The sequence below is a fragment of the Acomys minous genome (genome assembly GCF_964271855.1).
Source record: "Acomys minous genome assembly, chromosome: 3".
Lineage (NCBI taxonomy): Eukaryota > Metazoa > Chordata > Mammalia > Rodentia > Muridae > Acomys > Acomys minous.
The window spans coordinates 29,318,853-29,345,779 of record NC_140485.1 but is presented as its reverse complement, the minus strand read 5'-3'; the positions used below and the strand labels follow the sequence as shown (position 1 = coordinate 29,345,779).

At 45.0% G+C, this 26,927-nt stretch overlaps 1 protein-coding gene across 4 annotated transcripts; it reads right to left on the bottom strand.

Annotated features, from left to right (window-relative positions):
* EXD1 (exonuclease 3'-5' domain containing 1) lies at positions 1 to 26,886 on the bottom strand. Of its 4 annotated transcripts, none has more exons than XM_084776383.1 (12): positions 26,747 to 26,886; positions 23,092 to 23,310; positions 21,459 to 21,527; positions 18,936 to 18,990; positions 18,587 to 18,720; positions 17,860 to 17,918; positions 16,401 to 16,487; positions 12,755 to 12,859; positions 12,438 to 12,518; positions 5,670 to 5,813; positions 4,482 to 4,673; positions 1 to 1,388 (listed from the first exon to the last, which is right to left on the bottom strand). In XM_084776383.1, the coding sequence occupies exons 2-12, from the start codon at positions 23,255 to 23,257 to the stop codon at positions 738 to 740; spliced, it is 1,743 nt and encodes a 580-aa protein (XP_084632509.1). In that variant the 5' UTR covers positions 23,258 to 23,310; positions 26,747 to 26,886; the 3' UTR covers positions 1 to 737. The 4 variants fall into 4 exon arrangements, with proteins under 4 accessions (XP_084632509.1, XP_084632508.1, XP_084632510.1 ...); XM_084776382.1 differs by having other exon boundaries at positions 26,673 to 26,811; XM_084776384.1 differs by lacking the exon at positions 26,747 to 26,886 and adding an exon at positions 26,294 to 26,424 and having other exon boundaries at positions 23,125 to 23,310.
* Positions 26,887 to 26,927: the final 41 nt, after the last annotated feature.

The following is a 26,927-nucleotide window of genomic DNA, read 5'->3' as shown; positions in this document are numbered from 1 at the left end:
TGATGCCAGAACAGGTTTATTGGTTGTTTTATACAAGCGTGAGATTGACTCAACACAACCGCCCTCATTTGGAGCTGTTGTTTTCCCTTCACTCTAAGAAAGTAAAACACCTCTGGACAAATACAGTCAACTCAAATTGTACTATTTACATGAAGGGAGTAACAGAAGCTGGCATGTCTGCTTTGTTAGCAAAGTGAACAAAGCCTTAAGGTTAATGAAATATAAAGAACATTGACAGTGAACCCTATAACACCTATTCTTTGCCTAGGATACCGTACACAAACATTCACAATTCAAGAAAAATTTTAAGGAAAAAAAGTAATAGTGAAACTGAGCATGGTGGCGCTCACCTTTAATCCCAGCACTTGGGAGGCAGAGGCAGGTGGATCTTTATGAGTTTGAGGCCAGCCTGGCTTACAAAGCAAGTCCAGGACAATCAAGGCTACACAGAGAATCCCTGTCTCAAAAAACCAAAAAATAAAAATAAATTTAAAAAAATTACTCAGGCTACTGGGACTATTTCTTCATACCCTGACACAATCAGAAGTTTAACTTTGTCCATTATTTCACTTATTTGTTCCCTCCAGACACCAGGATTCAGCAGGAAACTGAAGGGCATCTTTTTTCCCAGAAGCCTGTGTCTGAAACATAACCACCCTCTTCCATGAGATCTCACACAGACTCTGCTGGCAGGGACGATGAGACCCTAAAGGCCTCACCACCAAACTTTATTAATCCTAAAACAGATGGAGAGACGGATTTATCCACAAGTCTGCCTTCTCCAGGGCTGGACAGGGTGGCAGTGTGGAAGCTACAGCTCTTTCAGGAAGAGGGGAGGTGCTACATGGTGCCACCCAGGTTCCCTGAGGAAGAGAAGAGGACCCCAGAGTGTCTTGATTTGGGTTTGTTAGAGCTCCCTTATTTTCTACCATCAACAACTGTTCTATTTCCTCCTTCAAAGAAAAATGAGACTGAAGCCCCTGCGAGGAGGCCAGCAGCTGGGCTTCCTGGGGTCTCAGGGCTTCTGGGCCCCCCAACGCCTGACCCACTGGTTTGTGCCCAGGTTCCTCCCTGGCTTCGTCGCCCTTCCTGGGAGGCACAATCTGAGACTTCACTGTGGTTTGTTTATCCAAAAAATTCTCCTCCTTATGAGATTCGTGACACACAAAGTGTGGAGCTTTGTCTACACCAGACGATTTACAGAGTAAGAACCCTCTGAGTCGCTCCTCTTTCCCTGCTGTGTGAGCCGCTGGCTCCTTGGGCTGCAGCACCCTCCTGATGAGCAGGCCCTGTGCGTTCACCCTGTACTCCTTTGCAGCCCTCTCTCTGCGCTGCTTCTGGAAGTCCTGGAGTTGGAGGAGCTCCTTGGGCAGCTCCATACACGCAGGCTGGGAAAGCAAACAAGCACAAAGCACAGGGTTACGAAGTCAGAACTGCACATGGTCCCCAAAATCCCTTAGAAGAATAGGCAAAAAATAGTTTATTCAAATGTGCTCCTGTGGTGCCCTCTAGTGTTGTCAGTATAATTATTTAAAAATTTTTATTGTACTTTTGTTGTTGTTGTTGTTGTTTTGTTTTCTGAGACAAGGTTTCTCTGTGTAGCCTTGACTGTCCTAGACTCACTTTGTAGACCAAGCTGGCCTCCAACTCACAGCGATCCGCCTGCCTCTGCCTCCCGAGTGCTGGGTTTAAAGGTGTGCGCCACCACCGCCTGGCGACTGTACTGCTTTTAAGTAATTAACATATTTTAATATTCAGGAAAATTAAATATTTATGTGTATGTGTGGGCACATGCGTGTGTATGTGTAAATACAGAAAATGTGAGTTTCCAAGCTTGGCTTCATTTGCCTTAGAAGGTTTACCCTGTGAAAAGGTGCACATGTGATCTGAGTGTGTGGTAAGTGAGATCCCATCCAGGCTTTGCACAAGGCAGATAAGTATTCTCCCACTGACCTACGTCCCAAGTTCTAAATCACATGTTAATCCCCTCTCCAAGTATGAATTCTTGCAACTTTCTAAAATTATTCTGCGTGAAGGTAACATAGTTTTACGTATTTTTCAGTATCTTTTTTAGGGAGGGTCTCATCATGTAGCTCAAATGGCACATTAGACTCCTCATGCAGCCCATGTTTGCCTGGGCCTCAGCTTCACGAGGACTAGAAATGTTGGCAGGCACCACTTGAGTACAGTCATCTACTTTGGGAGAGTTTGTTGCTGTTTGTTTTATGACAGGGTCTCACGTAATGCAGGCTGGCACATAATTCACCAGAGTCTCAGATGACCTGGAACTTCTGATCTTCCTGTGTGCTGCGATTACAGGTGTAGGCCACCATGCCCAGTTTATGTGGTTGTAGGGATCAAACACAGGGCTTTATAAGTACTAGGCAAGAACTCTAGCAAATGCGTTAAGGCCCAGTTCTACGATCTTATTATTTATAACATAAACATCTGTCTTGAAGCCTGTCCCAATCTAGCACCCCTAAGGCTGTATGTGCACACCACAGCTTACTTTACTGAGCCCTAACGAACCCTCTTGGTTACAGAGATACTGGAGTAAGGAATGTGTTAAGGACTGGGAAGACGGCTCGGTGGTTAAGAAAGTGCTTGTTATGAGCACATGACGACCTGAGGCTGCGTCTCTAGCTCCACACAGGAGCCAGGTGTGTAACCACAGTGCTGGGTATGCAGAGACAGGCAGCTCCTGGGGTGCCTGATGGCCAGCAGGTCTAGCTGGGCGGGTGAGTTTCAGGGTTAGCAAGAGACCCCAATTAAAAAAACAACTTAGGGAGGGCGGCTGAGAGAGCTCAGTGGTAAGTGTGCCTGCTATCAGGCCCGATGATCTCACCCCTGGGTTTGATACGCGGCACCCACATGGTGGAAGGGGAAAACCAACTCCTGAAAGCTGTCCTTGACCCACACGCACACATGCAGCACACAGGCAGAATACATGAATGAATAAATAAAGAACTCTAAGTAAATTTTAAAAAAGCAACATGGAGCTGGAGAGATGGCTCAGAGGTTAAGAGCACTGTCTGTTCCTACAAAGGAGAAATTGCTGTCAATTCCCAGCAACCACATGGTGGCTCGCAACTATCTATAATGTGATCTGATGTCCTCTTCTGGCCTGCAGGAGTACATGCAGTCAGAGGACTGTATACATAATAAATAAATATTAAAAAATAAAAAAAATTAAAAATAAAAAAGGAAGGTAAAGAGCAGTAAAAGAAAATACATGATGATCTCTGGTCTTCAGAATCTCAAGCATAGGCTAGCACTCCACACATGGTGACAAACACCACACACACACACACACACACACACACACACACACACACACACACCACACACACCCCCACCATGGTGGCACATGCTTGTAATCCAAGCACTTAAGAAGTGGAGGCATGGGCTGGAGAGATGGCTCAGAGGTTAAGAACGCTGTCTGCTCTTCCAGAGGTCCTGAGTTCAGTTCCCAGCAACCACATGGTGGCTCATGACCATCTGTAATGTGACTGGATGCCCTCTTCTGGTGTGCATTATCATATACATTAAATAAATATTTAAAAAAAGAGGTGGAGGCAGGAAGACCAGGAGTTCAAGAGCATCTGTAGATCTATAGTAATTTCAAGGTCAATCTCAGATCTATAAGACTTTGTCTCAAAAACAAAACAAGGAACTGGAGAAAAGGCTCACTGGTTGAGAGCACTGGTTCCTCTTCTGGAGGACCCAGGGTTTGGGTCCCAGCATCCCATGCTGGCCCATACAATACATAACTCGAGTTTCTGGGGGATTCTGATGCCCTCTGCTGGCCTCCACCCATACCACAAACATGGTGTACACACACACATATACACAGAAAAAATAATTTGTTTTAAGGCAAAAAGAGGCAGGTTTGGGTTGTAACTTAGTTGGCATTCTACTTACTGAGCATGAATGAAGCCCTGAGTTTGGCATGTAACATTACAGAGACAGGGCATGGTGGCACATGCCTGTAGCTCAGCACTAGACAGGCTGGCAGGGGCAGAAGGGTCAGGAACTCAAGATCAATCGCTGCTGGGGAAAAAAAAAAAAAACAGTATTCACCACTCAGTCAGATCTTTTTCTTTTTTCTTTCTTTTTTTTGGGGGGGAGGAGGTGTTCAAGACAGGGTTTCTCTGTGTATCCTTGGCTGTCCTGGCCTCACTTTGTAGACCAGGCTGGCCTTGAACTCACAGAGATCTGCTTGCCTCTGCCTCCCAAGTGCAGGGATTAAAGGCGTGCACCACCATGCCCGGCTCAGACCTTTTCTTAAAACAAAAGTTTAGAAAGTTCTATGCATGTAGTTTATTGGTAGAGTTTACCGAGAATGGACCTGTGCTTCATCTCCAGCATGGCAAACACACCTACACACACAAGCGTCCCCACACCAGCAGTGGAGTATCGCTGTATTGGATGTGAGGAAAAGGGAGAGAACACAGAACACACCCACAGGAAGCTGCACCTACCTCTGCGCCTGCAAGCCGGTCTGCAGAACCTTCTCGGTAGGTGTTCAGGTACCCATCCACCAGTGTGGTTAAGTCTGACATCACCTCATCCAAGAGTACCAACCGAAGTGGAAGCAAGTAGGTTGTTTCCAGGGCCAAGATTTTCAATAAAGAGGGTGGGAGGGGTCTTGTCAACCATACTTCTGGATTTTCCTAGAGACAGGAAAACAATTTGTTTTGTTTTTCTGTTTTGCAAGACAAGGTTTCTCTGTGTAGCCTTGGCTGTCTTGGACTCCCTCTGTAGGCCAGGCTGGCCTCGAACTCACAGAGAGCCACCTGCCTCTGCCTCCCTGAGGGCTGGGATTAATGGTGTGCACTACCATGCCTGGCTCAGCAAGACAATATTTAATTAATATTAAGTAAAATTTAGCTGGGCAGGGGTGGCACATGCCTTTAATCCCAGTACTCAGGAGGCTGCCTGGCCTACAGAGCAAGTTCCTGGATAGCCAGGGCCACACAAAGAAACCCTGAATCCTGTCTTAAAAACACAAAAACAATTTAAACTACTTCCATTTTCTTCTAATGCTTTCTATTTTCACATTATCAGTAACCTTCTGAGCGGGTATATAGCTCCCACCCCATATACAGTGTCTATGAGTCAGAGAAAAGTAGAGTTGGGAGGGAGGCTGATAAATCAGGATTTCTCAAGCCAAGTTGGAGCTTGCCTACTAGATCTAGGACCTTAGGTTTCATTGCCAATACCACAAAACCCCACAAGCTGCAGGAAGGGCTAAGGGTATAGCTTAGTGGTAGAGCATCTGCCTACCATAAACAAAGTCCTAAATTCAATTCCCAGCAGCACTGAAGGAAAAAAACATTGGAGTGAGCGGTCTTTAGCATATGAACAACTGCAAGTAATCACAGCCTGGCATGTCTGGATATTATGTACTAAAGAAAATTGATATTGCTTTGGGAAAAGCAACTAAGGTGGTTTTGGTTCCAATGTTATAACTAGAGTACTTTTTAATTTATAACCAACAAACCTGGACCGTGGCTCTGTCCACTTGAAGCCAGACTGACCCTTGCTGGCACAGCTAAGACTCTGGCAAAGCTTAGGCTTGTATGGCAGCTATCACCTCTCTATCCAACAGGCTAACAGTCCTGTGCAGAGCACACTGTAAACTTAAAGATCTATCTTTCAATGCTTACCTGAACATGTTTTTGTCTCTCTTCTAAAAAGGAGAGGTACTTAGGGGCAACTTTAAGGTGTCTGATTAAACTCTCCTGCAGAGTACTGATACAGTTAGGGAGAAAGCCACCTGTTTCCATGGAAAACTGAAGGACATCGGCTACCTGAGGTAAGAAGCAGAAAGCAATCACAACAAGAAAAGATAACTAAGCAATATACAGAAAAGATCTCACAGCAGAGATGTTCTGAGACTATCTGCAAGAACTGGGACGTAGCTGTCCTGGTACTGTGCTGCCCAGCATGGCCCAGGCCTCCACTTCGGCAAAAGCTGGGTTTCCTGTGCAAGCCGGGTTTCCTGTGCAAGCCGGTAATCCCAGTACTTAGGAGGCAGAGGCAAGAGGACCATCATCTAAGACCTGGGTAATGTGAGGCCAGCCTGGACTACATGAGAGAAAGACAGAAACAGACAGACAGAGACAATAAAGACGAAGAGTTTTTATTTTTGGTTTTGGTTTTTCGAGACAAGATTTCTCTTGTGTAGCATTGGCTGTCCTAGTACTCACTCTGTAGACCAGGTTGGCCTTGAATTCAGAGATCCTCCTGCCTCTGCCTGATCTACAGAGTGAGTCCAGGACAGCCAAGACTACACAAAGAAACCCTGTCTCAAAAAACCAAACTAATAAATAATAATAACAACAACAACAACAATAATGATAATAATAATAAAAATAGCACCACCAACAACTTAATTAAACATTAAGCGATAACACAACTCCGTATTGTCTATTTTCTTTTCTTTCTGTTTATTAGACCTTGGTATCTTTAAAGAACGAAAAAACAAAGAAAGGGGAGCCAGACATGGTGGCGCACACCTTTAATCCCAGCACTTGGTAGGCAGAGGCAGGCTCATCTCTGTGCGTTGGAGGCCAGGCTGGTCTACAAAGAGAGTCCAGGACAACCACAGCTACACAGAGTCATCCTGTCTTGAAAAACCAAAAAAAAAAAAAATAATAATAATAATAATAAATAAAGAAAAAAACAAAGAATTTTGCATCTTTTTCCTCAGAATATAAAAGCTAAGTTTATTAAATATGTAAATGAAGCAGAAGGCAGGGCAGAGACAGCAGAGCTGGCGGCTCAAGAACTATTTATCATTTAACACCCACTCTGGCAACATTTTGGTAAGGACATGAAAAAAATTAAGAATTGCTATGCTGGGCTGGGGAGATGGCTCAGTGAGAAAAGCACAAGCCATTCATGCTGAGTCGGATCCACAGGAGGGAAGCCACCTCAGCAGCAGCAGCAGCAGCGCTGTAATCCCAGTACTCCTAGGGCAAGCTAGGAGGCACAGACGAGGAGTTCCCAAAAGCTCCCACGCCAGCCAGCCTGCTGTATGCAGTGATGAACAGCATGAGGTTGTTAAAAAGTAGAAGAAAAGGACCCATGGCCATGGTCAAGGCTGTGCCCTGACCTCCACGTGTGCACTTGGCATCTTTGTTCCTGCACCTGTACACACCACATGAACACATATAAAAATATATGAGGTTTTTTTTAACTTGCAAAAATTGTATCTGCCACAGACTAAATAATGACTCCATCTATCCATGTCTATGCTGGGTGTAGTGGAGCTTGCTAGTAATCCTAGTATTTGGAAGGTGGAGGCAGGAGGATCAGGTCCTCCTCAGTTTGAGGCCAGTCTGTGGCATGAGACCCTGTCTTTAAACAAACAAAAGGGGTGGGTGTGTGGGTGTGTGGGTGTGTGGGTGTGTGGGTGGGTGTGTGTACGCTTTTCGAGACAGGGTTTCTCTGCGTGGCCCTGGCTGTCCTGAACTCATTCTGTAGACCAGGCTGGCCTTGAACTCACAGTGATCCACCTGCCTCTGCCTCCCAAGTGCTGGGATTAAAGGTGTGCACCACTAGCAGCTTGTTTGTTTTTGGACAGGGTCTCACACGTAGTCCTGGCTGGCCCGGAACTGCCAAGTGCTGAGATTACGTGCATCCTAATATGGTGTGATGCAGCATCATATCCAACCACACACTGGCTGCGACTAAAGGTGTGTGCTACCACTGCCTTTTCTTATTTTTAGTTTTTAATAGACGGACCTAGTTTTATTTCATAGGTATGAAAGAGGGCACCAGATACTCTGGAACTGGAGTTATGTACAGCTGTAAGGCACGATGTGGTTGCTAGGAACCAAATTCATGTCCTTTGCAGAGATGCAAGTGCTCTTAACCACGGAGCCGCCTCATATATTTTTACACATACACATAATTTTTGAGGCAGGGATTATGTGGTCTAGGCCTTGAATTCATTCTGTTAGCTGAGACTGGCCTTGACATTCTGAACTCCCCTGTTTTCTCGCTACAGAATGACACACTTTGAGGAGGGAGAAATGAGCCACAAACCAATGAGTGTAACTGGCTACTAGCTATTGAAAACTGCAGTGGAGCCAGGAGGTGAAAGATTAGTAGTTGAGACCTTTGGCTACATACAGAGTCTGAGGTTAGAGCGGCCTGAGCCCACGTGTGTGTTTGAACATGAACACAGACTCGTGAGTTTCAATGCTTGACCCATAGGGAGTGGCGCTGTTAGGGACGCAGACTAGTTGGAGTAGTGTGGCCTTATTGGAGGAGTGCGCCACTGTGGGGGCAGGCTTTGAGGTCTTCTATGTTCAAGCTGTGCCCAGTGTGGCGGTCTCCTTCAGCTGCCTGGGGATCAAGACGTAGAGCTCTCAGCTCCCTCTCCAGTGCCATGTCTGCCTGCGCGCTTCCTGCTACGATGATAATGGACCACACCTGTGAAACTCTAAGCCAGCCGTCCCCACTTAAGTATTTTCCCTTATGACAACTGCCTTGGTCATAGTGTCTCTTCACAGAATAGAATCCTAACTAAATCTGGGTGTGGCAGCACACATGTTTAATCCCAACACTCAGGGAGGTAGAGGCAACAGGATCTTTGTGAGTTCAAGGCCAGCCTGGTCAATAAAGTGATCCAGGACAGCCAAGGCTACACAGAGAAACCAAAACAACCTCGATAACCAAAAAAACAAAACAAAACAAAACAATAAGACAAATCCCTAACTAATATTGTAACTTGTTTAAAACAGTAGCTCCTCTGTTAACACCTGCTTTTGTCTTTAGCATAACAGAAGCCATTTTGTTTTTAAATCTCCATTTTGATTATAAGGTGAAATTAATTTCAGGGTCCCAGGCTCTACCTGCCTTGGAGCTTGAATAGCCTTTATCTACCAATACTTGTTCAATGCTCTGTTTCAATTAATGATATATGCTCTACTTAAACAAAACCCCAATACCCTGTCATGTTCCTTTCTCCCAGTAATGATGGGGAACTGGAAAGTTCCCAAGCATATATCCTAGCCTATCAGCTTACAATGTTTTTTCTAGCTACCTGGATATGATGCATTTGGAACAAAATCGATTCTTCTTGTGTTTAGCCAGTCAAAACGATGTAATGCTGCTCTCTTCTTGCTTCCCACCTGTTACCTGGTTACCGTTTTTTGTTGTTGTTGTTTGTTTTTTTTTATAAAAGACCTGCCTTAGAAGCAAATCAGTGTCACAGGTAGGCTCCTAGGTCCTTTCCGTGGCCTTGGTTGCAATCAGCCTTGTCTTGTGGTGTGCTTTCACTCAATAAACCATCAACATCTCACTGAGACTGGTGTTCCAGTGGTTTGTGTGGCAACTTAAGAGTTGTACTACAACTTTAAATACCCTGTTTTAGTTTTTTTTGTTTTTTGTTTTTTTTGAGACAGGGTTTCGCTGTGTGGCGTTGGCTGTCCTGGACTCGCTTTGTAGACCAGGCTGGCCTTGAACTCACAAACATCCTCCTGCCTCTGCCTCCTGAGTGCTGGGATTGAAGGCGTGTGCCACCACCTGTTTTGGTGGATATCTGCAAGTTTGAGGTCAGACTAGGCTACGGAGCAGGTTTCCAGACTTACACAGAGAAACCCTGCCAAAGTTATTTTTAAAGCAAGGGAGCAGTGACCCCCTAAAGCGATCTTGATAGCACCTTGACTCTTACTCAGGAAAGGTGACGTGAGCCTTCTCATCTTTAGAACTATGAGGGAATAATTTAAGGTTGTCATTCTAAATTGCAATCAGTTATAGCAACGATGTTTGCCTGATACAAAAGGCCATGAGTTCACTCCATGGCAAAGAAAAAAATATTTATGCTGATGGTGTCACAGGAACAATGAAGGCTCCTCTGGGAGTAAGCGTGCCACAAAGCAGTGTCAATAGTGTACACTGAAAGACTCTAAAAGAAGGCCCAAATGAGCAGTAAACATAAGAAAGGGCACAATGTTTGTAAGTAGATACATAAAGAGTAAAAACAAGATCCTTTTTTGGTTCATAAGCGTGATGATTGGGTATCCACGCCTCTGCGTGACATGTGCCGCCCATTAAACCTTGTTACGACGTGGGCACATTACCCGTCTGACGTGGAAAAAAAAAAAGAGTAAAAACAAGCCACATATTTAAATGAGAAATTGAACTTTTAGGAATTGATCCTCAAAAATAATAATCAATCCCCAGAATCAAAGGAGAAAAAAGACCAAGGAAAGGGAGGGAAGGAAAGAAGAAGAAGGGTGGGAAGGGTGGGGAGCACCACGCGGGGACCAGTGGGCTTAGTGCTTTCATGGTCAAATCATCTGGTTCTATGAGCAGGGATAGGCAAGGCGCTTCTCTTTCTTTAAGGTCCCTTTCTGGAGTCAAGTTACTTCTTTTTTAATTTTTAAAAGTTTATTTATTTATTGTATATGAGTGTTTTATCTGCAGAAGAGGATATCAGATCACATTATAGATGGTTGAGCCACCCTGTGGTTGCTGGGAATTGAACTCAGGACCCCTGGAAGAGCAGGCGGCACTCTTAACCACTGAGCCATCTCTCCAGCCCTCATCAAGCTACTTTGAGCCATATAGATTTTCTTCACTTTTAAGAAATAATTTATTTACTGTAGAGGAATTTAAATTCAGAACATGGCTGCTTTGGCAAGAGATCACATCCAAAGACCTCCAAAGTTTGTGTGATCCGACTGGCATACAGACCCACCTTTAATCCCAAGAGACAGGGGCAAGCAGATCTCTGAGTTCAAGGCCAGCCTGGTATAGAGCAAATTTCAGGTAAAGAAAAGCTCAGGTCCAGGCCTGGACTCAGTACTCAGGAGACAGATCTCTGAGTTCTGGTCAGTTCTGTCCAGGCAGTTCAGTTGAGTCGGTGAGTTGAGAGACAGTGCAGTGGAGTTGAGTTTGTGGCTGTTCAGTTCATGGAATTTAGAGGCGTTTTACCAGGAGAGTTTTACAGAGAGAGGCTGTAGAGACAAGAAGCAAGACACAGGTGAAGACAGATGGGCCAGAGAATGAGAAGGAGTCAGAAGATTAGAACATATTGCCAAAGCTAATACGAGGCCAAGCAGAACAAAAAGTCAGAAGCTGAGAGAACCAGACTGACTTAGTCTCTTGGACTGGAGTTTGAGTCAGAACAGCTGAGTTGAAGCAGCCATCCAGAGTTCAGAAAGAACTAGAAAGGGTGAGCTTATTCTGTAGTAAGTCTCAGAGGCTGAAAGCATTCTAGGCCTAGATTAGACTGTATGAAGGCTCGAAGCTTCTAGATCTAGGCCTACGTTAGCAGATGGAGGCAGAAGCCTCCTGACAACAATTGCCTCAGACAAATAAAAGGTACTTTTACAATGTACTTGTTTTATGCGTGTGTTTGCCTGCATACACTTGTGTGTACCACATGTATTCCTGGTGCCTGGAGAGGTCGAAGAGGGCATCAGTTTCCCTGCAACCAGAGATTCTAACGAGTTTGTGGGTGCTGGGAACAAGGTTCAGGTCCTCTGCAAGAGCAGCAAGTGCTCCTAACCACTAAGCCCTCTTTCTAGCTCCACAGTAGGTTTTTAAAGGGGTATAATGGCCTGAACAACCTACACGCCTGAGGTAAACACATGATGAAGGAGAGATGTGTTTAATTTATGTCATATGAAGTCAAAATTCTTAAGTTTCTGAACACCACGGCACCCCTACCTTCCTTGTTACCTTTACAGTTCTAGAGCAAAGAAGTGTAAGACCTCCTTCTAACTGATCCTAAGAAACTTTCCTATGAAGTTTTAAAAAATATTTTATTTAGTTTTAATCTATGTGCATTGGTGTGAAAGTGTCAGATCTTGGAGTTACAGACAGTTGTGAGCTGTCATGTGGGTGCTGGGAATTGAACCCGGGTCCTTTGGAAGAGCAGGCAGTGCTCTTAACCACTGAGCCATCTCTCCAGCCCCTCCTATGAAGTTCTTATAGCTCAGCAAGTGTCCTCACGAATTATATACACAATTCATGTGAGAAATGGGCAGGAGTGGGGCACCAAGAAAAATAGGCTCAAGCTCTCCTTTTAGGGTCTCCCTCAGTAGCCCTGGATGGTGTAGAGTGCTTTATGTGGACTAGGCTGGCCTCGAACTCACGAGATGTACCTGCCTCTGCTTCTAGAACACTGGGAGTAAAGACATGCACCATCCTTGGCACAATCATTTCTCAGATAGGGAATCCGTTTATTTTTTTATTTTATTATATTGTTTTCGTTTGGTTTTTCAAGACAGGGTTTCTCTATGTAGCGTTGGCTTTCCTGAACTTGCTTTGTAGACCAGGCTGGTTTCCATCTCACAGAGATCTGTGCCTCCCTGAGTTCTGGGATTACAGGCGTGCACCACCATGCCTGGCTAGGGAATCTTTTCTACCAGGAGCCATATGTGCTGTTTTGACTGCAACATTACCCTTCATACCTGTGTGTCAAAGACATTGTTTAGCATGATTCCATACTGATAGGACAGGCAGTCAGAAAGCCAGCGGCAGTCGTGGATGACCTACGGAGTCAGAAGAGGAGACTGAGTAGAGCCTGCCCATTAATCTCATTACTACAGGATCGGTGGCTATACTCACTTTTTTTTTTCTTATGGAGACAGGGTTTCTCTGTGTAGCCTTGGCTGTCCTGGACTCGCTTTGTAGACCAGGCTGGCCTTGAACTCACAGCAATCCGCCTGCCTCTGCCTCCCGAATGCTGGGATTTAAGATGTGCGCCACCACGCCCAGCTATACTCACTTTTAAGATCCTCTTGTCTTCTAAGATCATCTGAAGTCCATTGTTGAAAGCTCGACTTCCCAGAAGGAAAATATCAAACAAGTAGACTCGGCTGTTTGTGGCCACCTACAACAGACAATACCACAGGATAAGGAAAGACCAGAGGAGGGGATCTGAAGACCAAAAGCACAGGACACAGATGAAAGTGGTGAGCAACCTCACTGCTAAACTGGCAGCGGACACTCAAAGGATACTTAGGGAAACAGCTTTAAATTCATCAGAAGTTTAAAAAAAAAAAAGAGAGACAGTGGGGCTTAGGGCCTGGCTCTATGGTGGAGTGCTTGCTTGATATGGGTGAAGCCTTGACTATGTCATTTGATATTGATACTAAATACAATTAATGATACAATTTCTAGGGGCTGGGCCTGGTGGTGCTCGCCTTTAATCTCAGCAGTCAGGAGGCAGAGGCAGGAGGATCACAGTGAGTTCGAGGCCAGCCTGGTCTACAAAAGGAGTCCAGGACAGCCAAGGCAACACAGAGAAACCCTGTCTCAAAAAACAAAAACAAAACAAAACAAAAAAAGAGATACAATTATGAGGATTTTTAGAAGGAAAAAAAAAAGAATAAACAGGTAAACTTGCTATGTCATTCAGGACACCTTGGTGGGTGTTTTTTTTTTTTTTTTTTAAGATATAGTAAACATAGCCCCTGTGGTGGCAGTAGTGGCACATGCCTTTACTCCCAGCACTTGGGAGGCAGAGGCAGGCAGATCTCTGTGAGTTTGGGGCCAGCCTAGTCTACAAAGCAAGTCCAGGACAGCTAAGGCTACATAGAGAAACCCTGTCTCGAAAAACAAAAACAAACAACAACAAAAAAACAAAAAACAACAACAAAAGATACAGTAACCATGATAAACACAAGTATTCATTTCTATCACATATGATATTTATTATTTCTTTAATTTACTCTGTCAATTTTTATTTTTCAAGACAGGGTTTCTCTTTGTAGCCTTGATGTCCTGGACTCACTTGGTAGACCAGGGAGCCTCGATCTCCCAGATATATGCCTGCCTCTGCCTTCCAAGGGGTTTTTTTTTTTGGTCTGTCAAATATTTTTACATGTATACAATATATCTTGATCTTATTTACTCTCTACTCCTCACCTCCAACTCCCCTTAGGACCCTGTCACATTTTCCCCATAACCTCATGTCTGCCTTTATTTATTTATTTGGGTTTTCAAGACAGAGTTTCTCTGTGTAACAGCCCTGGCTGTCCTGGACTCGCTTTCTAGACCAGGTTGGCCTCAAACTCACAGAAATCCACCTGCCTCTGTCTCTGGAGTGCTGGGATTAAAGGCATGTCCCATCACACCTGGCTCTTGATTTTTTTTAACCCACTGAATCCAATTAGTGCAGCATAGACAACCTGCCAGGGGTAGGCTTTGGGAACCCCATCCCTGAACAGCAAAGATTTTGCATGCATGCACGTATGCATGTACATCTGTTCATGTGTGTACATGTACATAAAGCAGAGAGAACAACCTTGGGTATTATTTCTCAGGCACCGTCCACCTTATTTAACATTACACTTATTTATTTATTTTGTGTGGGCATGGGTATGTAGACACATGTGACACAGCACACATGTGGTCAGGGGGTAACGTGCAGGAGTTAGTTCTCTTCTTCTACCACATGAACTTGGGGTTCAAACTCAGTGTGGCAGTCTTGGTAGGAAGCAATCTTGCTGGCCTAGACTCTATTGATTTATTTATTTATTTTTTATTTTTATTTTTATTTTTTTTTGGTTTTTCGAGACAGGGTTTCTCTGTGTAGCCTTGGCCATCCTGGACTCACTTTGTAGACCAGGCTGGCCTCGAACTCACAGCGATCCGCCTGCCTCTGCCTCCCGAGTGCTGGGATAATTTGAATGGATTTATTTATTTAGTTATTTAGTTTTGGTTTTTTGAGATAGGGTTTCTCAGTGCAGCCTTGGCTGTCCTGGTCACTCTATAGACCAGGCTAGCCTCAAACAAACTCTACCTCCAACTCCCAAGTACTGGGATCAAAGGCCTGAGCCACCACACACACACACACACACACACACACACACACACACACACCACCAGGATGGGCAGGAAGTAATAAAGGCATATATTTTTTAGATTTATTTATTCTTATGTATAAAGTGCAGGCCAAAAGAGGGCATGAGATCTCATTATAGATGGTTATAAGCCACCATGTGGTTACTGGGAATTAAACTCTGGACCTCTAGAAGAGCAGTCAGTGTCCTTAGCCTCTGAACCTTCTCTCTAGCCCCTGCTGGCCAATAAATCCCAGGAACTTCCTGTTTCTGCCTCTCCAGTGCTGGGACTGCAAGCAAGCACATGCTACCATCTTGGCTTTTGAAAGCTTTGAGTTCTAGTTTTAGAATTCAGGTCCCAATAACTCAACTATTGCCCCAGCCCTTCAACACAAAAAGTAGGTATGCCAGCAAGGCGTGGTGGGGCACACCTTTAATCCCAGCACTCACGGAGGTAGGGGGATCGCTGTGAGTTCCAGGCCAGCCTGGTCTACAAAGTGAGTTCAGGACAGCCAGGGTTACACAGAGTAAACCCCGTCTCAAGAAACAAACAAACAAAACAAAACAAAAGATATGCCTTTATTATTCCCTACCCCTCCTGTTGGGGACCATATAGATGTGTGTGTATATGTGTGTATATATATATATGTACACCTGCATGCAGGCTGAAGAGGGCACCAGATATCATTATACATGTTTATGAGCCACCATGTGGTTGCTGGTAATTGAATTTAGGACCTTTCGAAGAACAGCCAGTGTTCTTTTTTTTCTTTTTTCTTTGGCTTTTTAAAAAAATATATTTATTTATTTATTATTATGTATACAGTGCTCTGCCTAATTGTACAGCTGCAGGCCAGAAGAAGGCATCAGATCACATTACAGATGGTTGTGTGCTACCATGTGGTTGCTGGGAATTGAACTCAGGACTTTTGGAAGAGCAGTCAGGGCTCTTAACCTTTAAGCCATCTCTCCAGTGCCTCTTTAGCTTTTTTAAAGACAGAGTTTCTCTGTGCAACCACTCTGGCTGTCCTAGACTTTCTTTGTAGACCAGGGTAGCCTCGAACTCACAGAGATTGGCCTGCCTCTGCCTCGAGTGCTAGGATTAAAAGTGTGGACCATCACGCCCAACTCAGCCAGTGTTCTTAACCTCTAAGCCATCTCTCCAGTCCCCCAGAACAGTTCTTGAGTGGCAGGAAAAAAGACTACTAAAAAATATATATAATAGATGGGTGGTGGCGGTGTATACTTTTAATCCCAGCACTTGGGACGCAAAGGCAGTCTTATCTCTGTAAATTCAAGGTCAGCCTGGTCTACAGAGTGAGTTCTAGGACAACATATACGTGTGTGTCTATGTGTGCATACACATATGTATATGTACATATATACATGTATGTATGTATATACACACACACACACACACACTCTCACACACCCACCCACCCACACTGAGCACTTGGGAAGTGGATATAGAAGGAACGGGGTAGGGTTTCAAAGGCTAGCAGATACACAAGTGAGTTCAAGGCTAGTGTATGTTACATCATGCCAGAAACAAAACCAAAGAAAGCATTTGTTTAAAAAATTTTTTACCTGAAGCCAACAGAGTTTCCCATGGCGACACACGTTAGCTCCTTCTGCTGCCACACTCAGGACACTCTGCTTCTTGATGTGGAGCATCTGTGAAGAAAGGGAGCACCCCTGTAATCCCAGCACTCGGGAGGCAGAGGCAGGTGGATCGCTGTGAGTTCGAGGCCAGCCTGGTCTACAAAGTGAGTCCAGGACAGCCAAGACTACACAGAGACATTCTGTTTCAAACAAAAAACAAAAAACAAAAGAAAGGGAAGAGGTTTGGGAGAACAGATGTCTTTCATGATATTTTGATGCTAACAACCATACTGACAAGTCAGAAACATAGTGTTTGGGAGGTGGGTTGAGAAGACCCACGGGTTGCAGTGCAGACATGGCCAAATCCCAGAACCGCATCACACATAACCAGTCCTGTAAATGGCACAGAAATGACATCAAGAAACCCCAGTCCCAAAGACATGAATCTCTTAAAGGAGTTGACTCCAAGTTCCTGAGGAACATGTGCTTTGCCAAGAAGCACAACAGGAAAGGTCTGAAGATGCAGGTGAAGAACCCAAAGGCAATGAGTGTGTGTGCAGAGGCCATTAAGGCCCTTGTGAAGCCTAAGGCCATTAAGCCCAAGATGCCAAAGGGCCCCAGCCGCAAACTCAGCTGGCTTGCTTTCATCGCTCATCCCGAGCTTGGGAAGAAGATTTGAAGCTACAAGGCGAAGGGTCGTAGGCTCTGCCAACCAAGGCAGAGGCCACAGCTCCAGCTAAGGCCCAGGCTCCAGCCCCAGCTCAGGCTCCCAAAGGTGCCCAGGCCCCTGTGAAGGCCCCAGAGAAAAGGCTTCTGCCACACTGGGCGTGATGCACTCGCCTTTAATCTCAGCACCCGGGAGGCAGAAGTAGGCGGATCGTCGTGAGTTCAAGGCCAGCCTGGTCTACAAAGTGAGTCTAGGACAGCCAGGGCTGTTACACAGAGAAACCCTGTCTTGAAAAACAACAACCAAGGAGAGACTTGATACCCTATGAGCATATATGGGGGAGGAGGTTCCCTTAAGTCACAGTCATAGGGGAGGGGAGTAAGGGGAAAATGAGAGGGAGGGAGGAATGGGAGGATACAAAGGATGGGATAACAATTTAGATGTAATATGAATAAATTAATAAAATATATTTAAAAAAAGAAAAACAACAACAAAAAGACTTTCTATAGGATTAACTCAAGTCCGAGCAGTCTTCTCTGGTGAATGCCCCACAACAGCACCTTTTTCTGGACACCACATACAATATGGGGATGTGATGCACAAACATACACGTAAGCAAAATATCTGTACACATAGATAGAATATTTTAAAAACTAAAAATAATAAAACTACCAAAATATTGTTAAAAGGAAAAACGTCAAAGATCTCAGAATCAACTTGTGAGACACAGACAGGAAATCTATTCCGATCACACTGGAAATGATTGACCATACTTACTGCAGCACCAAACTTCTGCTGGAACTGATCAATGACCGTGTATGTTACCTCCTCGTCCTCTACAAGAGAAGGATGAATTTGAGCATCTCTCTCTTCCTCCTGCTAATTTTAGACATCCTCCTTATCACCTGTTCAGTCCTTACACAGCGAACATGGTGAGTACCAATTACTATCCTGTTTATCAACTGAATAAACCAGAGTCCCACCAGGGAGACTCTTACAAATGGAATCGTCCCCTCATTCCTGTTACAGTCCAGTACTAATTGTCTCTTCCTAGGTTTACATGCTAAATACCTTGAGGACTTTTTGTAAGGATTAATTAATTAATTAGGAACTCTCTGAGGATCAGGTTATCCTGGAACTCTACCTGCCTCTGCCTCCCGAGTGCTGAGATTAAAGGTGTGGGCCACAACTGCCTGACCCCGCCTTTTCTTGGGGGGGAGACAGGGTCTCATATACCCCTGGGTGTCCTCCAACTTGCCATGTAGCCATGGCTATCCTTGAACTCTTGATCTTCCTGCTCCTCTCAGTGATGGGATTACAGGTGCTGCAGCATCACACAGATGTCCTGTATCACAGCTCAATGAGGGCAGCGCGCCAGGCCCAGCACACAGAATGCACTCCCATGCCATCTAAACATGCAACTTATAAGACTGATCTTAATTCACAATTGTTATTGTGAGCCACAGTAAGAATAGTCCAGCATATTCAGAGTTGCACTACTCACCTGATGGGCAGTACTTGAGGTCACTGAGCAGGGAGCTGGTTGGCACCTCTGGTGCAGGTGCAGCAGGCTCACATACATTTAGGTCTTCGTTTTTCATGTTCTCCATTCCAGCTCTTTCTGTATTTAAGCCGTCCCTACAAAAAAGCCATATTCAGGTGAACTTGCCCTTTGTTACTGATGCTACGTACAGACCTCCCCACTTGGTAACATTCCCGGCTGGAGAGACCATGTAGGGACAGCCACACTGGCCCATCTGAGAAGTAAGCAGCTAGTGGATTAGAGTTAAGTCTTTTTCCTCTAAAGTGCTCGCTTGGAAAACCTCAGAGTACAGAAATCTGTCTCACAGTACCTAACAGTGGACGCCTTTTCTCCTGATGCACCTTCTGCTTCATCCGTTAGTTCCACTGAAAAACAACCAAAAGGTTTTCGACAGTTTCCAGTTGAAAAGCCATTAGCCACTCCACCCACACACCGTGCTCAATGGCATACTGTAAACAGGGACGGAAAGCGAACTATTACTCGCAGAGCCCTTTACTGGCCAGTAACAAATAGAGAAACTAGGGTCTGAAACCTACAGAATCCCAGCATGGTGTTCTCAGGTTCCTGGTCACATAGCAGGATCGGGAGCTTCTCTCTGCTCGGTTCCTTCATCTTTTAGCTCCATAGTTCCTATGTGTCATTTGCACTGGTTCTATGATTTTTATTTATATTTTAATTATTTGCTTGTTTTTTCAAGACAGAGTTTCTCTTATAATCCTGGCTGTCCTAGACTCACTTTGTAGACCAGGCTAGCCTCGAACCCACAGAGATCCACCTGCCTCTGCCTCCTGATTGCTGGGATTAAAGGCGTGTGCCACCACACCTGGCATTTATTTATTTATTTATTTATTTATTTAATATTTGTTTTTTGAGACAGGGTTTCTCTGTGCAGCCTTGGCTGTCCTGAACTAATTTTGTAGACCAAGCTGGCCTCGAACTCACAGCAATCTGCCAACCTCTACCTCCTGAATGCTGGGAGTAAAGGTGTGCGCTACCACACTCGACCTTATTTATTATTTTTAAGACAGGTCTCACCATATGCATCTGGCTGGCTTGAGACTCAGAGATCTGCCTGCCTCTACTGTTTCCCATGTGTTGGTATCAAAAGCATGTACCATCACATACAACTGTTTTAATTTGTGTGTGTGTGTAGGGTGTGCTTGTATGTGGTGATGTCCATGCATATGTGTGCAAAGAGGCACATATCCACAAACATGCCAGAGGGGATGGCTATCTGGCTCCTTACGATTATGACTCTGCCTTAATCCTGAGACAGTATCTGTCACTGAACCTGGAGTTGGGCTTTCTCTGGCCCCCAAAAAAGCTGGAGTTACAGGCCTGCAAAGCACCCCTAAAAGGTCTTCAGGGTCCTACAAGCAAGCCATCCTACCTCCAGCCCCCTACAGACTTCATCTATAGTCATCTCAGTCCTAATGCACTCCAGCCACAGACACACTGCTGCTATGCTTACGTTTATGTTTTGATGTCACAAAAAGATAATGAAAGGTAGAGAAGAAATCCTGAAAGAATTGTGAAAGAAATATTTCAAAGACATTTTTGAAACCAACCTTTTGTTATTGATATTGGTCTCCTCCACCCCTTTTTTTCTTTTTCTTTTTCTTTTTTTGGTTTTTGAGACAGGGTTTCTCTGTCTAACAGGCTTGGCTGTCCTGGAACTCATTCCGTAGATCAGGCTGGCCTCAAACTTACAGAGCTCCACCTACCTCTGCTTCCCCAGTGCTGGGATTAATAGTCATTCACTACACCTTTTGGCTTTGTTTCTGTTTTCTTTTTCTTTTTTCTTTCTTTCTTTCTTTTTTTTTTTTTGTTTTGTTTTGTTTTGTTTTTTGAGACAGGATTTCTCTGTGTAGCCTTGGCTGTCCTGGACTCACTCTGTAGACCAGGTTAGCCTCAGACTCAGAGATCCACTCGCTTCTGCTTTCCAAGTGCTGGGATTAAAGGAGTGTGCCACCACTGCCTGACTGAAAGCAATGCTTTTTTTTTTAACAGGGTTTTCTAGGGCAGGGATTATAAATACAACCACCTCAGCCTTGTATTTACATATGTGTAAGAATCAAACTCATGTTCTCATTTTTGCAAGGCACACATCTTATGGACTGTACTACCTCCCTAGCCCTCACATGCCATCTTTAAAAGTCCATAAACAGGAGCTGGATAGATGGCTCAGCGGTTAAGAGCACTGGCTGCTCTTCCTGAGGACCTGGGTTCAGCTCCCAGTACATGACAGTTCTCAACTGTCTATGACTCCAGTCCCAAGGGATTCAACCCCTTCTTCTGGCCTCCTGGGGCACTGCACACTTATGGCACACAGATGTAATATGTAGGAAAAACATCCATACACATACAATTTTTAAAAAAAAATAAAGTTGGGCTCGGCAGTGGTGCACATGCCTTTAATCCCAGCACTTGGGAGGCAGAGGCAGGCGGATCTCCTGGAGGCCAGCCTGGACTACAAAGGAGTTCCAAGAAAGCCAGAGCTGTTATACAGAGAAACCTTGTCTCGAAAAACAAAAAAACAACAACAAAATTAAAGTTAAAATAAATGAAAGATCATAAATACAAGCTGGGACTATGGCATATAACTTTAGTCCCAGCCCTCAGGAAGCAGAGGCAGGAAGAGTTCTATGTGTTGGGGATAGCCAAATCTACACACCAAAGTCCTATACATCAAGGCTATGACCCTGTCTCCAAAAAAAAAGTCCATATAAACAGTACTGAGGACAAGACACATGCTATCAGATTCCAGAGTGAGGCAGAGAAGGGAGCTTCCTAAGGCAGACTCTCATTAGCACTCCGGGAACACAGAACTTACCATTCAAAATCTCATGCCCAAAAAACATTTTCACACCTGGGGCACTCCGGCCTGTCTCTATGTTCTTCACTGTGATAGAAAAGAACTCATCTGAGTAACAACACATGATATTTTCCCCAAGCTGCAAGAAACTGTTGTCTCTTAAAATTATTGAAATAGGAATTTTATAAAAATTTTCTTTCCATAGAAATATATCGTCAGTTAAATTACAAAGCTGCGCTACACTCTGCAACTGAGTAATACAGAGTAAACCTCAGAAGAAAACAAACATCTCTTAAAGAGCCAGGTGTGGTGGCCCAGGCCTTTAAACTCAGCACTTAGGAGGCAGAGTCAGGCAGATCTCTTGAGTTCAAGGCCCGTCTGATCTACACGTTACAGGTCAGCCAAGGCTATATAATTAGACCCTCCCAAAAGGGAGGAAAAAGGAAACCAAAAAGAAAAAAATCCCCGGTTGCTGGGATTAGAGCCATGTGTCACTACACCTGGACAGGGTGGCATTGCAGTTTGAACCGCAAGCTCTGTGTGCTATGCAACAACTGAGCGACATGCCCGGCCCTGGCTAGGGTTTTTCATACATGTTCCCATGCATACCAGGCTGGCTTCAAAAATCATTATGCGGTGGGCAGTGGCCCTGAACTCATGACTTCTGGACTTCTTAGAGATTTATTTATTTCTTATTATGTATACTGTACTCTGTCTGCATGTACACCTGCAGGCCAGAAGAGGGAGCCATATCACATTATAGATGGTTGTGAGCCACCAGATGGTTGCTGGGAAATGAACTCAGGACCCTGGGACGAGCAGTCAGTTCTTCAACCTCTGAGCCCCCAAAAGCAATTTCAATAACAAGATTAATTTTAATATTCATATAAATAAAAATTAACAGAAGTCTTCTAATTTTTAAGACTGTATATTGAAAATTACCACTATCAGGACTGGAGAGATTTAAGAGCACTGAATGTACTTCCAGAAGTCCAGGGTTTGGTTCTCAGCACCCATATAACAATTCAAAACCATCCAGGGGATCCTATGTCCTCTTCCTAGTGGGAACTAGGCATGCTCATGGACCATCCCATCTTTTGTAGAAAAAACACCCACACAGGTTACATCACTAATTAATTAATAAAAAAGAAAATACACAGGTGAGGACCAGCCAACCAGTAGCCACGTTGCTCTGTGAGGGAAGAGTGGCCTAATAGTCTTCTCATGCCTTGCTTTCTTTTTTGTTTTTTGTTTTTGTTTGAGACAGGGTTTCTCTGTGTAGCCCTGGCTGTCCTGGACTCACTTTGTAGACCAGGCTGGCCTCAAACTCACAGAGATCCACCTGCCCCTGCCTCACAAGTACTGGGATTACAGGCCTGAGTCACAGTGCCCGCCTCATGCCTTTCTTAAAATAGAATCATCACACAACAGGCGGTGGTGGCGCACGCCTTTAATGCCAGCATTCGGGATGCAGAGGCAGGTGGATCACTGTGAGTTCGAGGCCATCTACAAAGCAAGTCAAGGACAGCCAAGCCTACACAGAGAATTCCTGTTTAAAAAAAAAAAAAAAAAGGACGGCAGTACTTTCCCGGCTTCGGCTGCTGCCCACAATGCCACAATCATCACCTATGCTCAGCCAGGAATCTCTTACAGAGGCAGGGGACCATGACAAACAGAATCGAACCGTTTTTCAGGACAACAATCTTGTTGGGATCCACATGCTGGAGCACGCCCTCAAAGACGCCGGACACCAGCGTGAGCTTCACTCTCCTCCATAAAATCTGGTTGAGGAAATGGTAGTCGCTGCTGGGATCCATGCTTTCTGACTCCAAAAGCAGCCTTCAAAGAATCTTCCTTAAGCATCCAAACACTTGAAAATTAACAGAGACCATTATTTTGATAAGATGATTTTTGATCTAGGCGTGGTGGTGTACACCTTTAACCCCAGAATGCACAAGTAAGGGAATCTCTGTGAATCCCATAGCACTGTCTATATAGCAAGTTTCAGGCCAGCCAGGGAGACATCTCTCAAAACCAAAAAGAGCCTCTCTGTGTAGCCTTGGCTGTTCTGGAACTCGCTTTGTAGCACCGGTTCTCAGTTCTCAATCTGTGGGCCCCTTTCACAGGGGTCACGTATCAGATAGCCGGTATATCATATGTTCATCTTACAATTCATAAAAGTAGCAAAATTGCAGTGATGAAGTAGCAACAAAAATAATTTTATAATGGGGGGAGGTGGTTCCACCACAACATGAGGAACTATCACAGTCACAGCACTAGGAAGGCTGAGAAGCACTGCCCTAGCAAAGAAGGACAGTCTGGTTTTGTTAAGAAAAACCACAGCAAATACAATTTTATTCTGATTTATTTATTTATTTATTTATTTATTTATTTATTTATTTTGGTTTTTTTGAGACAGGGTCTCTCTCTGTGTTAGCCTTGATTGTCCTGGACTAGTTTTGTAAACCAGGCTGGCCTTGAAATTCTGATTTATTTGTTTGGTTGGTTTTGGTTTTCCGAGACAGAGTTTCTCTGTGTAGCAGAGCCCTGACTGTCCTGGACCTGCTTTGTAGACCAGGCTGGCCTAAACTCTCAGAGATCTGCCTGTCTCTGCCTTCCAAGTGCTGGGACTCAAGCTGTGTGCTACTGCACTTGGTCTTGTTTTATTTATTTTTATTTTCTGTGTACAGGTAATTTGCCTCCAGGTAATGTTTGTGCATCACATTAGTTTAGTGCCTAAGAGCCAGAAGACAAAGCCAGATTTCCCTGAAACTGGAGTTACGGGTGGTGAAAGCTGTGACGCGGCTGCTGGGAACTAAAGCTGTATCTTCTGCAAAAGTTCTTAGGCACTACTCTGTCTCTGCAGCCCCACAGGTGTAATGCATACGTTAGAAACTCAAAGTTCTAGGGCTGTCTATGGTCAAGATAAGATCAGCTTTTTTTCCCTTTAGGTTTTTCGAGACAGGGTTTCTCTGTGTAGCCCTGACTGTCCTGGACTTCCTTTGTAGATCAGGTTGGCCTTGAACTCAAGAGGTCCGCCTGCCTCTGCCTCCCGAGTGCTGGGATTAAAGGCACACGGCCACCACTGCCTCACCATACAAACACCATTTTTAAAGGTTAAAACAAATTAGAGAAAAAAACCTCCACATAGCAAAGAAATTTTTGTTACTTTTTCTTGTTTGTAGACAGGGTCTCCCTGAGTGGCCCCGGCTGGCCTGAAATGCCCTATCTAGATCACGCTGGTCTTGAACTTGTGAAGATACGACCTCTGCCTCTGTTTCCTCAGTGCTTTGATTATAGACATCAGCCACCAGGCCTGACAGAAAGGCTAATACAGCCATTAGGAAGGAAAAAAATGGTCCAGATGAGGGCTAGGGAGATGACTCAGCCATTAAAGGCTGGGTATGCGTCCGACATTAAGATTTCCATGCTACACTTACTTAATGGGCTTCTTAAACTGGCATATCCAAAATGTTACCATGAGCATACTACGGTATGATCACATTACCATGATCTCAATTGGGGTAAACTAAGAGGGGTTAACTAGGAAAACAACTAAGTCAGACTGGAAATTTAGTGGGCAGGGAAGCCTAGCAGACTCTGAGCTGCAATGGCCTAAGTAACTTTGACTCTAGTAGCCTAAGGTGATCTGAGAAAGATGCTGAGATACTTTGGTACTAAGTAATAGTGATAAGAATTTCTCCTATCTCTCAAGATGGCTCTAAACAGAAGGGTGAATCGGGTAAGATAGATGATGCTACAGGAAAACGACTGCTTCAGCAAGTGAGAGGGTGCATACTAACCGCAGCAAGTGAGAGGGTGCATACTAACCGCAGCAAGTGAGAGGGTGTATACTAACCGCAGCAAGTGAGAGGGTGTATACTAACATGCAGCGTTTAACTTTTTCCTAAGAGTAAACAAACAAAAGTGTCATAAGAATAAAATGCACCTGGCTTTAATCCCAGCCCTCAGGAGGCAGAGGCAGGTGGATCGTTGTTAAATTAGAGGCCAGCCTGATCTACATAGTGAGTTCCAGGACAGTCACGGGCTACCCAGAAAACCTGTCTCAATCCCACCCACTGAAGAGACTGAGACCACCCAGGGCTTTTCTAGAAAAAAAGAAGAAAAAGCATTTCCCCACCTCTAGAAATGTTTTATGGGCTCAGGCTGGCCTCAAACTCGCTATGCTGCAGCATAAACTCCTAGCTCTCCAGTCTCCTCCTCCTGAATTACAAGCACGGTATCCATTAGTGGCAAAAAAAAAAAAAAAAAAAAAAAAAAAAAAAATCTCTTTTAAACAGGACTTCCTGATATTGCCTAGGCTGGGCACAACTTGGACTGTTTTTTATTTCACCTAATAAATGCTGGCTCTCGGCTTTAAAATCCGAATTCTTTTTCTTGTTTTGTTTTTGTTTCTGTTTTTCTTTTCTTTCCTTTTTTTTTTTTGTTGTTGTTTTTGTTTTTTTGAGACGGGGTTTCTCTGTGTAGCCTTGGCTGTCCTGGACTCACTTTGTAGACCAGGCTGGCCTCGAACTCACAGCGATCCGCCTGCCTCTACTTCCCGAGTGCTAGGATTAAAGGCGTGCGCCACCACCGCCCGGCAAAATCCTAATTTTTAAAACAAAATAAATTTCAAATAAATAAACGACTGTCCCTGCTCGAAATATTCACTCTCCCTCACCTTTAGGGTCCTCTGTCCCCATAGCAAAGAAGTTTGGAAAATCGGGACCTTAATTTCAGTCAAATGGTGAGTTCCATGTTAAAAAAAAAAAAAAAGAAAGAAATCTGGGAGCTATCCTGGCACAGCCTTGACTGACAGAAAGTTCACAGTGCCAGCCAGGGGACCCATTTACCTCTTTCTGGAGCCGGCTCCCAGCGCCCCCTGCGGCCGGGGTAGAGAGCGCAGGAAAGATGCAGCCAATGGGCGTGCGAACCCTAGCCTGCTCCCGGCGCCCGCAGCGGCCGGGAAGGGGAAGAGCGCAGCCAATAGGCGCGCGGCCCTAAGGCGGCTCCCAACACCCTAGTCTCGTGGCCAGGGGAGGGAGGGGGAGAGCGGGAGAGGAAGGAGGGGGGGGGCGAGGAAAAAAGGAGGAAGAGAAACAGTGAGAGAGAGGAAGGAGAGGAACGAAAGCGGGCAGGCCGGCAGGAACGACTCTACGCGACTCCCTGCTGCGCTTCTCTAGGGTTTCCCCACTCGCTTTTGTCCGTTTTGTTTCTCTCAGCTCCTGTCACCTGTAGGATGGGATTCTAGGTGTTTTGAGTCCGGTGCGAATGCCTGCCGCCTACCCGGCGGGTCTGTCTCTGACCTGTCGGGAACCGGCAGATCGGCGGCGCTGCCCTTTTAAACTGCAGTCGCTAGCGCCACGGCGGCATTGCCCTCTTAAGGCCGGCGGCGGCCGTCGTCCCGGGGGCGGGGTCCGTCTCCCTTTGGACTCCCGCAGCCGCGGGGCTGATTCATTCCGGGCTCGAGCGCCAGGCTCTGACGTT